General features: G+C 58.3%; 1 protein-coding gene and 2 non-coding genes across 3 annotated transcripts; all 3 read left to right on the top strand.

Annotated features, from left to right (window-relative positions):
* The first annotated feature begins 2,266 nt into the window (after positions 1 to 2,266).
* On the top strand, positions 2,267 to 8,606 carry NOP56 (NOP56 ribonucleoprotein). The gene is made up of 11 exons (XM_075345452.1): positions 2,267 to 2,351; positions 4,304 to 4,508; positions 4,743 to 4,904; positions 5,394 to 5,592; positions 5,828 to 6,015; positions 6,090 to 6,241; positions 6,464 to 6,564; positions 6,802 to 6,950; positions 7,225 to 7,346; positions 8,024 to 8,167; positions 8,247 to 8,606. The coding sequence occupies exons 1-11, from the start codon at positions 2,349 to 2,351 to the stop codon at positions 8,436 to 8,438; spliced, it is 1,617 nt and encodes a 538-aa protein (XP_075201567.1). The 5' UTR covers positions 2,267 to 2,348; the 3' UTR covers positions 8,439 to 8,606.
* On the top strand, positions 5,627 to 5,756 carry LOC142258839 (small nucleolar RNA SNORA51). The gene has a single exon (XR_012727885.1). It is a non-coding gene; the product is annotated as a small nucleolar RNA SNORA51 (small nucleolar RNA).
* LOC142258779 (small nucleolar RNA SNORD57) lies at positions 7,887 to 7,953 on the top strand. Its single transcript, XR_012727868.1, has one exon. It is a non-coding gene; the product is annotated as a small nucleolar RNA SNORD57 (small nucleolar RNA).
* Positions 8,607 to 9,963: the final 1,357 nt, after the last annotated feature.

Genomic DNA, 9,963 nt, shown 5'->3' with positions numbered 1-9,963 from the left:
GCTCCACCAGTCTATGGCACACCTGCACTGCACTCGCAGGGGATGAGCTCCACCAGTCTATGGCACACCTGCACTGCACTCGCAGGGGATGAGCTCCACCAGTCTATGGCACACCTGCACTGCACTCGCAGGGGATGACCTCCACCAGTCTATGGCACACCTGCACTGCACTGCACTCGCAGAGGATGAGCTCCACCAGTCTATGGCACACCTGCACTGCACTCGCAGGGGATGAGCTCCACCAGTCTATGGCACACCTGCACTGCACTCGCAGGGGATGAGCTCCACCAGTCTATGGCACACCTGCACTGCACTCGCAGAGGATGAGCTCCACCAGTCTATGGCACACCTGCACTGCACTCGCAGGGGATGAGCTCCACCAGTCTATGGCACACCTGCACTGCACTTGCAGGGGATGACCTCCACCAGTCTATGGCACACCTGCATTGCACTGCACTCGCAGGGGATGAGCTCCACCAGTCTATGACACACCTGCACTGCACTCGCAGGGGATGAGCTCCACCAGTCTATGGCACACCTGCACTGCACTCGCAGAGGATGAGCTCCACCAGTCTATGGCACACCTGCACTGCACTCGCAGGGGATGAGCTCCACCAGTCTATGGCACACCTGCACTGCACTTGCAGGGGATGACCTCCACCAGTCTATGGCACACCTGCACTGCACTGCACTCGCAGGGGATGAGCTCCACCAGTCTATGACACACCTGCACTGCACTTGCAGGGGATGACCTCCACCAGTCTATGGCACACCTGCACTGCACTGCACTCGCAGGGGATGAGCTCCACCAGTCTATGACACACCTGCACTGCACTCGCAGGGGATGAGCTCCACCAGTCTATGGCACACCTGCACTGCACTCGCAGAGGATGAGCTCCACCAGTCTATGGCACACCTGCACTGCACTCGCAGGGGATGAGCTCCACCAGTCTATGGCACACCTGCACTGCACTTGCAGGGGATGACCTCCACCAGTCTATGGCACACCTGCACTGCACTGCACTCGCAGGGGATGAGCTCCACCAGTCTATGACACACCTGCACTGCACTTGCAGGGGATGACCTCCACCAGTCTATGGCACACCTGCATTGCACTGCACTCGCAGGGGATGAGCTCCACCAGTCTATGACACACCTGCACTGCACTCGCAGGGGATGAGCTCCACCAGTCTATGGCACACCTGCACTGCACTCGCAGAGGATGAGCTCCACCAGTCTATGGCACACCTGCACTGCACTCGCAGGGGATGAGCTCCACCAGTCTATGGCACACCTGCACTGCACTTGCAGGGGATGACCTCCACCAGTCTATGGCACACCTGCACTGCACTCGCAGGGGATGAGCTCCACCAGTCTATGGCACACCTGCACTGCACTCGCAGAGGATGAGCTCCACCAGTCTATGGCACACCCGCACTGCACTCGCAGGGGATGAGCGGCACCAGTCTATGGCACACCTGCACTGCACTCGCAGAGGATGAGCTCCACCAGTCTATGGCACACCCGCACTGCACTCGCAGGGGATGACCTCCACCAGTCTATGGCACACCTGCACTGCACTCGCAGGGGATGAGCTCCACCAGTCTATGGCACACCCGCACTGCACTCGCAGGGGATGAGCGGCACCAGTCTATGGCACACCTGCACTGCACTCGCAGGGGATGAGCTCCACCAGTCTATGACACACCTGCACTGCACTCGCAGGGGATGAGCTCCACCAGTCTATGGCACACCTGCACTGCACTCGCAGAGGATGAGCTCCACCAGTCTATGGCACACCTGCACTGCACTCGCAGGGGATGAGCTCCACCAGTCTATGGCACACCTGCACTGCACTTGCAGGGGATGACCTCCACCAGTCTATGGCACACCTGCACTGCACTGCACTCGCAGGGGATGAGCTCCACCAGTCTATGACACAGCCCTGGCTGCAGACACGGAGCCTCAGTGCGGGGTCACTGCTGAGGAGGCGCCATTACAGGCCTGATATAGCGATCGGAGCGCCCATCACTAGAGCGCGGCCCTGACTGCTGAGCGCGTGACAGTCACCACGTGCGCTCTCTGCGGCCCTCCACGTGCTCCGCGGTCCTCCACTCACCACAGAGTTCCGCAGCAGCCGCCGCGCTTCCGGCCGCTCTATCCCTGATACTTCCTGTGGAGGGCGATCGATGGTAATTTCAGGGATGTCATTGGTTACCCTTTAGTCACTCTATACAGTGTCTATACTGTGATTGGTTATCAGGAAGAAGGCGGGGTTACGAGACGTGTGGTCTGTACGTGCAGGACGTGCGCGTCAGTCTGTTTCGGAGCGGCGGCCAGGAGTCATCATGGTGAGAGCGGGACCCGAGCGGCGGCTGCTGCCGGGAAGGGGACGGGCTGCGAGGAAGGGCTGTAGATGTGCGCCCCTGGAGGCTGAGAGCGGCGGGGAGGAGGCGTCCTCCGTAACCAGGCCGTGCACCACGTGCTCCTCACCACGTGCACAGTGCAGCATGGTGGAGGAGGGCTGACCGTACAGTGCAGCATGGTGGAGGAGGGCTGAGTGTACAGTGCAGCATGGTGGAGGAGGGCTGACCGCTGAGTGTACAGTGCAGCATGGTGGAGGAGGGCTGACCGTACAGTGCAGCATGGTGGAGGGCTGAGTGTACAGTGCAGCATGGTGGAGGAGGGCTGACCGCTGAGTGTACAGTGCAGCATGGCGGAGGAGGGCTGACCGATGAGTGTACAGTGCAGCATGGTGGAGGAGGGCTGACTGCTGAGAGTACAGTGCAGCATGGTGGAGGAGGGCTAACTGCGGAGAGTACAGTGCAGCATGGTGGAGGAGGGCTGACTGCGGAGAGTACAGTGCAGCATGGTGGAGGAGGGCTGACTGCGGAGAGTACAGTGCAGCATGGTGGAGGAGGGCTGACTGCGGAGAGTACAGTGCAGCATGGTGGAGGAGGGCTGACTGCGGAGAGTACAGTGCAGCATGGTGGAGGAGGGCTGACTGCGGAGAGTACAGTGCAGCATGGTGGAGGAGGGCTGACTGCGGAGAGTACAGTGCAGCGTGGTGGAGGAGGGCTGACTGCGGAGAGTACAGTGCAGCGTGGTGGAGGAGGGCTGACTGCGGAGAGTACAGTGCAGCGTGGTGGAGGAGGGCTGACTGCGGAGAGTACAGTGCAGCGTGGTGGAGGAGGGCTGACTGCGGAGAGTACAGTGCGGCGTGGTGGAGGAGGGCTGACTGCGGAGAGTATAGTGCGGCGTGGCGGAGGAGGGCTGACTGCGGGGAGTACAGTGCGGCGTGGCGGAGGAGGGCTGACTGCGGGGAGTACAGTGCGGCGTGGCGGAGGAGGGCTGACTGCGGGGAGTACAGTGCGGCGTGGCGGAGGAGGGCTGACTGCGGGGAGTACAGTGCGGCGTGGCGGAGGAGGGCTGACTGCGGGGAGTACAGTGCGGCGTGGCGGAGGAGGGCTGACTGCGGGGAGTACAGTGCGGCGTGGTGGAGGAGGGCTGACTGCGGGGAGTACAGTGCGGCGTGGTGGAGGAGGGCTGACTGCGGGGAGTACAGTGCGGCGTGGCGGAGGAGGGCTGACTGCGGGGAGTACAGTGCGGCGTGGCGGAGGAGGGCTGACTGCGGGGAGTACAGTGCGGCGTGGCGGAGGAGGGCTGACTGCGGGGAGTACAGTGCGGCGTGGCGGAGGAGGGCTGACCGCTGAGTGTGCAGTGCAGCATGGTGGAGGAGGGCTGACCGCTGAGTGTACAGTGCAGCATGGTGGAGGAGGGCTGACTGCTGAGTGTACAGTGCAGCATGGCGGAGGAGGGCTGACTGCGGGGAGTACAGTGCGGCGTGGCGGAGGAGGGCTGACTGCGGGGAGTACAGTGCGGCGTGGCGGAGGAGGGCTGACTGCGGGGAGTACAGTGCGGCGTGGCGGAGGAGGGCTGACTGCGGGGAGTACAGTGCGGCGTGGCGGAGGAGGGCTGACTGCGGGGAGTACAGTGCGGTGTGGCGGAGGAGGGCTGACTGCGGGGAGTACAGTGCGGCGTGGCGGAGGAGGGCTGACCGCGGGGAGTACAGTGCGGCGTGGCGGAGGAGGGCTGACCGCGGGGAGTACAGTGCGGCGTGGCGGAGGAGGGCTGACCGCGGGGAGTACAGTGCGGCGTGGCGGAGGAGGGCTGACCGCGGGGAGTACAGTGCGGCGTGGCGGAGGAGGGCTGACCGCGGGGCTCCGGACTGTCCTAATGGTGATGTCACAGTGTGTTGGCGCCGAGGCTGTGGCGGTGTTTGCTGACTCTTCTGTCCCCGCAGGTCCTGCTCCACGTGCTGTTCGAGCATGCTGCGGGCTACGCCCTGTTGGCGGTGCGGGAGGTGGAGGAGATCGGCATGCTGCTGCCCCAGGTGGAGGAGTCCGTACTGAACGTCGGCAAGTTCAGCACCATCGTGAAGCTGGTGGCGTTCTCACCCTTCAAATCCGCCCAGAGCGCCCTGGAGAACATAAACGCCATCTCTGAAGGTAACGGGGGAGGGGTGATGGGACGAGCGATGATGTCACTAACAATCTGTCAATCCACTGAAATCAGTGATGTCATCAGAAAGTTACTGAGCTCGTCCTTTACAGGGAGGGGTGGCCTGAGATATCAGACTGGGGGAGGGGCGCGGTCATGTGATATCACGACGCTGTCACTTCTGCAGAGGTCTCCTCTGCTCCACCGTCACGTTTCTGGTAACTGCACCTCGTCCCCTTCAGGTCTCCTCCATGAGGATCTCAAACTCTTCCTGGAGACCAATGTGCCAGGGAAGAAGAAGAAAGCGCTGCTGGGTGTGGGGGATGCAAAGATCGGTGCTGCCATCCAGGAGGAGCTGAAGATCACCTGCCAGACTGGTGGCGTGGTGGCCGAGATCATACGAGGTGAGGTCACAATGCTCCCCCTTCAGTAGAGATGGTATCTTCCACTACTGCAAACTACTTGTAACCAACCATGACTTGGGATGATCCACTCCCAAGTGCCACATGCTATTCCTGGGCAACCTCATAAGCTCCTCACTGTGGTATGACCCATGGTTAATAACCCTTCTCCCCCTCGTGGTAGGACCCATTATTTCTCCTGAGGCCCCTTTTCCCTCAGTCATTTGGTGGTATGGCCCATAGTTTCTCCTGATTGCCCTCCTGAGCCCTGTCTTTGTGCTGTCATGAGTTGGTATGGCCTATCATTTCTCCTGATTGCCGCCCTGAGCCCCCTCATCCCCCTGTCATTTGGTGGTATGACCCATCATTTCTCTTGATTGCCTCCCTGAGCTCATTCTTTCCTCTTTCATGAGGTGATATGACCCGTTATTTCTCCTGAGCTCCCTCATCCCCCTGCCATGAGGTGGTATGACCCATCACGTCTCTCTGCAGGCATTCGTCTCCACTTCCACTCCCTGGTGAAGGGTCTGACCGCAGTGTCTGCCTCCAAGGCTCAGCTGGGTCTGGGTCATAGCTACTCCAGAGCCAAGGTGAAGTTTAATGTCAACCGGGTGGACAACATGATCATCCAGTCCATCAGTCTCCTAGACCAGCTGGACAAGGACATCAACACCTTCTCCATGAGGGTCAGGTGAGGCCGGGGTGCCGCTGGCGATGGCCGGGTGCACCTCCCAATGCTTACCACAGGCGGGGGCACCTTCCACCGTCTGTATAGAAAGAGGAGGAATAGTAACGTCTCCGTCTGCACCACAGGCCGCATCGTGCAGGCGCTGTACTGTTATCGGGGATACATCCTCCGGTCACATCCAGAGGGGTGGCGGTGGCTGTGCGGTGACGAGTGTGTGATGACTCTACTTCCTCTGCAGGGAATGGTATGGATATCACTTCCCGGAGCTGATAAAGATCGTGTCCGACAACTACACGTACTGCCGCGCCGCCAAGTTTATCGGGAACCGCAAGGAACTGAGCGAGGAGCATCTGGAGGCCATAGAGGAGATCGTCATGGACAGCGCCAAAGCCCAGGCCGTCCTGGAGGCCTCACGCTCCTCCATGGGTAGGTGCTAGCGGTGGGGGCTGGGTGATCAGCTGTCAGCTCTGGGTGTCAGTCACTAATGGGGTCTCTCTCAGGTATGGACATCTCCCCCATCGACCTCATCAATATCGAGAGCTTCTCCAGCCGCGTCATCTCCCTGTCCGAATATCGCAAGAGCCTACAGGAATATCTGCGCTCCAAGATGAACCAGGTGGCCCCCAGCCTGTCTGCCCTCATCGGAGAAGTGGTGAGTGTCGCTGTACGGGCGAAGACCCCACCACCCCCCACGGAAGTGATGTCAGTGATCTGTCAATCCACTGAGACTGGTGCTGAAACCTCCACACTGCTGATCCGTGGCTCTGCCCCTGCCAATGTGCTCACTCTTCACTTCTCATCGTCCGCTCACTCTTCGCTTCTCCTCCGCTCGCTCCTGCCTCTCGTCTGCTCACTCTTCGCTTCTCCTCCGCAGGTTGGTGCCCGCTTGATCTCTCATGCAGGAAGTCTGACAAATCTGGCCAAGTACCCGGCGTCCACGGTGCAGATCCTAGGGGCAGAGAAGGCGCTCTTCAGGTACAGCTGCCCGGGCGGTTGTGGTGATGGCAGTGACCGGGTGTAGGCGTTTGACACGCGACAGCGTGAGTGATGACCGCCACCCCATAGTCTGAACAACCCCCCCCCTCTCATTGGTCACTCAGGTCAGCTATCAGGGCTGTGGGTGACTCCTGTAGATTAGTGGGGCGTGCTGACTAAGCATGCTGGGTATTGTAATTTTCGTACAATTACCAAGTCTTGGTAATCCCCCCTCAGGGCACTAAAGACGAGGGGCAACACCCCGAAATACGGCCTGATCTTCCACTCCACGTTCATCGGGCGAGCGGCCGCCAAGAACAAGGGACGAATCTCCCGCTACCTGGCCAACAAGTGCACAATCGCCTCGCGGATAGACTGCTTCTCAGGTGAGGCCCCGGCCGCCCTCTGCAGATGCTTCGCTGTGATGTTGAATATTTTTCGTCAACAGGATCTCACCCCGGTGAATGCTGACAACCCCTCTCTGAGCGAAGCCTCGTCCTCCACTCACATCCACAGCTGCACCTCCTGTAGTGTCCCGGACTCCAGTGCTGAGGCTCAGTGCATTAGAGGCTCGGTGCAGCTCCGCATGTGACTGGAGTAAGAGCCGCCGCAGCATCAGGTCTGCTCTGCGCCTTTCCTCACTGTGTCGTCTCATTTCAGAAATCCCAACTCCAGTGTTTGGAGATAAACTGCGGGAGCAGGTAGAGGAGAGGCTGGCCTTCTACGAGACTGGGGAGGCTCCACGCAAGAATCTGGAGGTGATGAAGGAGGCGCAGCAGGAGGTAAGGACATCCGGGGTATGAGGGGTGCCGCAGAAGGCTGGCACATGAGGGGGGGGGGGTGTGTGCAGGGGGGGAATGGAGGCTGGTAATGGGAGGTATGGGAGGTACAGCAGAAGGCTGGCACATGTGGGTGGAGGCTGGTAATGGGAGGTGCAGCAGAAGGCTGGCGCGTGGGGGGGGTGGAGGCTGGTAATGGGAGGGGCAGCAGAAGGCTGGCACATGGGGCGGGGGGGTTTGGAGGCTGGTAATGGGAGGTGCAGCAGAAGGCTGGCACATGGGGGGGGGATGCAGAGGGGGATGGAGGCTGGTAATGGGTGGCGCAATAGAAGGCTTGCACAATGGGTGGGGGAGGTGCAGGAGGGTATATGGCAGAGGTGGGGGTAGAGTGCACCTTAAAGGAAGGGGGCAAGGTGGGTACACCAGGGGCAGAGGGAGGACAGCATATTAATGGGTAGAGTGAGATGTAGCAGGAGGCCGGTGTATTGAGGGTAGAGGCAGGGGCAGTGGGGTGAGCCCGTACATCCGGGGTGCTGTGATGGTTGGAGGTGATGAGGCTTCTTCTCCTGACTTTTGCTGGAGGCAATAACTGATTTAATGAGCCTGATCTGACCAGTGCCGCTGGGGTTGGGGGTGACGTCTGCTCGGAGGGACCCCTCACTGACCTCCGTTCCTTCCAGGCCTCTGAGGTGGTGTCTGAGATCAAGCGTAAACTGGATAAGAAAGAGCGGAAGAAGAAGAAACGGGAGAAGCGTCGTCTGGAGGCTCTGGCCGCTGCTGCTGAGGAGGATAACGAGGAGGCTGCAGCCCAGGAGGAGGAGGAGGTGAGGCTGGGGTCTGTACTCTGCGGGGGAACTACAACCCCCACCGGGCGCTGCCGAGCTCACACTTTATTTCTTCCAGGTGGAAGAACCGAGCAAGAAGAAGAAAAAGAAGCGGAAGTCCGAGGGCGACGTCTCCGAGAACGGGATCGAGGAGGAGCAGACTCCGGCCAAAAAGAAAAAGAAAGTGTCCTCCTCCGAGGAGGCGCCGCCCTCCGACCAGAAGAAAAAGAAAAAAGCTAAAGTACGGCAGAAGGAGGAGGAGGATAGCTGAGGGGCGGAGCTGTGGACTGGGGCGGAGCTTTGTGTCGGCGCACACTGCTCCATGTATTATATTCGTTTTTTTACGTCTCTGTTCAGTGTCTGCGGCTGGAGATGAGCGGCGCCAACCGTCCGGTCACATGAACCACAACACATTAAACATTGTACATAATCTGCTGCAGCTGCGGTCTGCTGTCTGGTTATTGGGATGAAAGGGTTACCCTGAGATCTGGGGGACTGGACCACTGCAGGTAGAGGGGGGGGGGGGGAAGAGTTGATCTTGGTAAAGTCCTTCGGTCCTGCTCCACATTACACTTGGTCTGATGAAGCAGTCTGTGAAGGCTCTACTGAAAGAAGGGACCTATGATCCCGGGCCCCCAGTGTCAGAAGCAAAACTGAAGGGGGACATTTTTGTGGGTCCAGATATTTGGAAACTCATGAGGGAGAATGTGTTCCAAACAAACGAAAGAAGTTTAGAAAAGGTCGTGGGCTTCTTATAAAGAAGTGAAGACATTTCTAGGTAACTGATGAGAACCTGTGGATATTTGGTTTCGCTGGATCGGTAAGCGAACATGGTGCCAGACTTGACCCCGAACGAACCCCATACAAGTCCATGGGGACAAGACATTCAGGGCCGTAATATGCTCATAGTAAGGGCTAGAGGGCTGCGGAGGAAGGTGAAGGGCTCATGCCATGTGTGATAGTGCAGGTAAAACATCTATAGGCTGCAGCCCCACCTGTGAGCTTTACTGTGGCTGGATATCAAAAAAGGGGGGAAAAGACTTCAGGTACCTCCTTTTTGATCATCAGCCATAATAAAGCAGACAGGTGCAGGCTGGAATCAGGATGGGAGGCACCATAGATATTGCCCCCCACCAGCCTAAAAATACCATCCCACAGCTGCCCAGAATTGTCTCATCCATTAGATGTGACAATTGTAGGCTTTATCCGGCTCATCTCAGTGTGGTGGCAATCAGGGTAATTAAGGGGTTAATGACAGTGGTGGTTTCACAGCTGCCATCAAGCCCTAGATTAGAAATGAGGTGTCAGACTCCCACCCCCATTACTAATCCTGTAAGTGAAAAGAAATGAACAGTGTCATGTAAAACTCTTGACGGGTCCTCACCACCCCCCTCTTTTTTTTTTTTTTTGCCTTCAGCCACAGATCGTCATGACTATTATCTGATCAGCCTGAAAGTTTAGGTATTTATGACTTTGGGTGATGGTACAGCTATAGCCGAGGGATACAGAGAAAGACAATCCTTTGTTCTGTTGGAGGGAAAACTTCCAAAACTGTTTTGAAGCGCTACGTTAATGCTAGAAAAATGAAAAGCCTATTTCCAGAATCCCTGTGTTGTGCTCAACCCCAGCGCACTGTTTCGCTTGACGGGGAGATTGCCGGTATCACGACAAATTAGTATTGGCCAGTAAAATCGTTCTAGATGCGTTGTTTGGTATCTATGTAAATCTAAAATCGAGATATAAAATATGACGCTAATATTTTTCACCTGTGTGGCCCAGGGGCAAGGATATGGGAA

The sequence above is a fragment of the Anomaloglossus baeobatrachus genome, chromosome 1 (genome assembly GCF_048569485.1).
Source record: "Anomaloglossus baeobatrachus isolate aAnoBae1 chromosome 1, aAnoBae1.hap1, whole genome shotgun sequence".
NCBI classification, from domain to species: domain Eukaryota; kingdom Metazoa; phylum Chordata; class Amphibia; order Anura; family Aromobatidae; genus Anomaloglossus; species Anomaloglossus baeobatrachus.
Note: the sequence above shows the minus strand (reverse complement) of the source record. Positions and strands in the feature narration are given on the sequence as shown.

What these genes read in the sequence shown, in the direction of transcription:
- NOP56 (XM_075345452.1), top strand. An exon ending in GGCCTCACGCTCCTCCATGG is followed by an intron (nt 6,016 to 6,089) that starts GTAGGTGCTAGC and finishes GGTCTCTCTCAG; the next exon opens with GTATGGACATCTCCCCCATC. An exon ending in CAGCCCAGGAGGAGGAGGAG is followed by an intron (nt 8,168 to 8,246) that starts GTGAGGCTGGGG and finishes TATTTCTTCCAG; the next exon opens with GTGGAAGAACCGAGCAAGAA.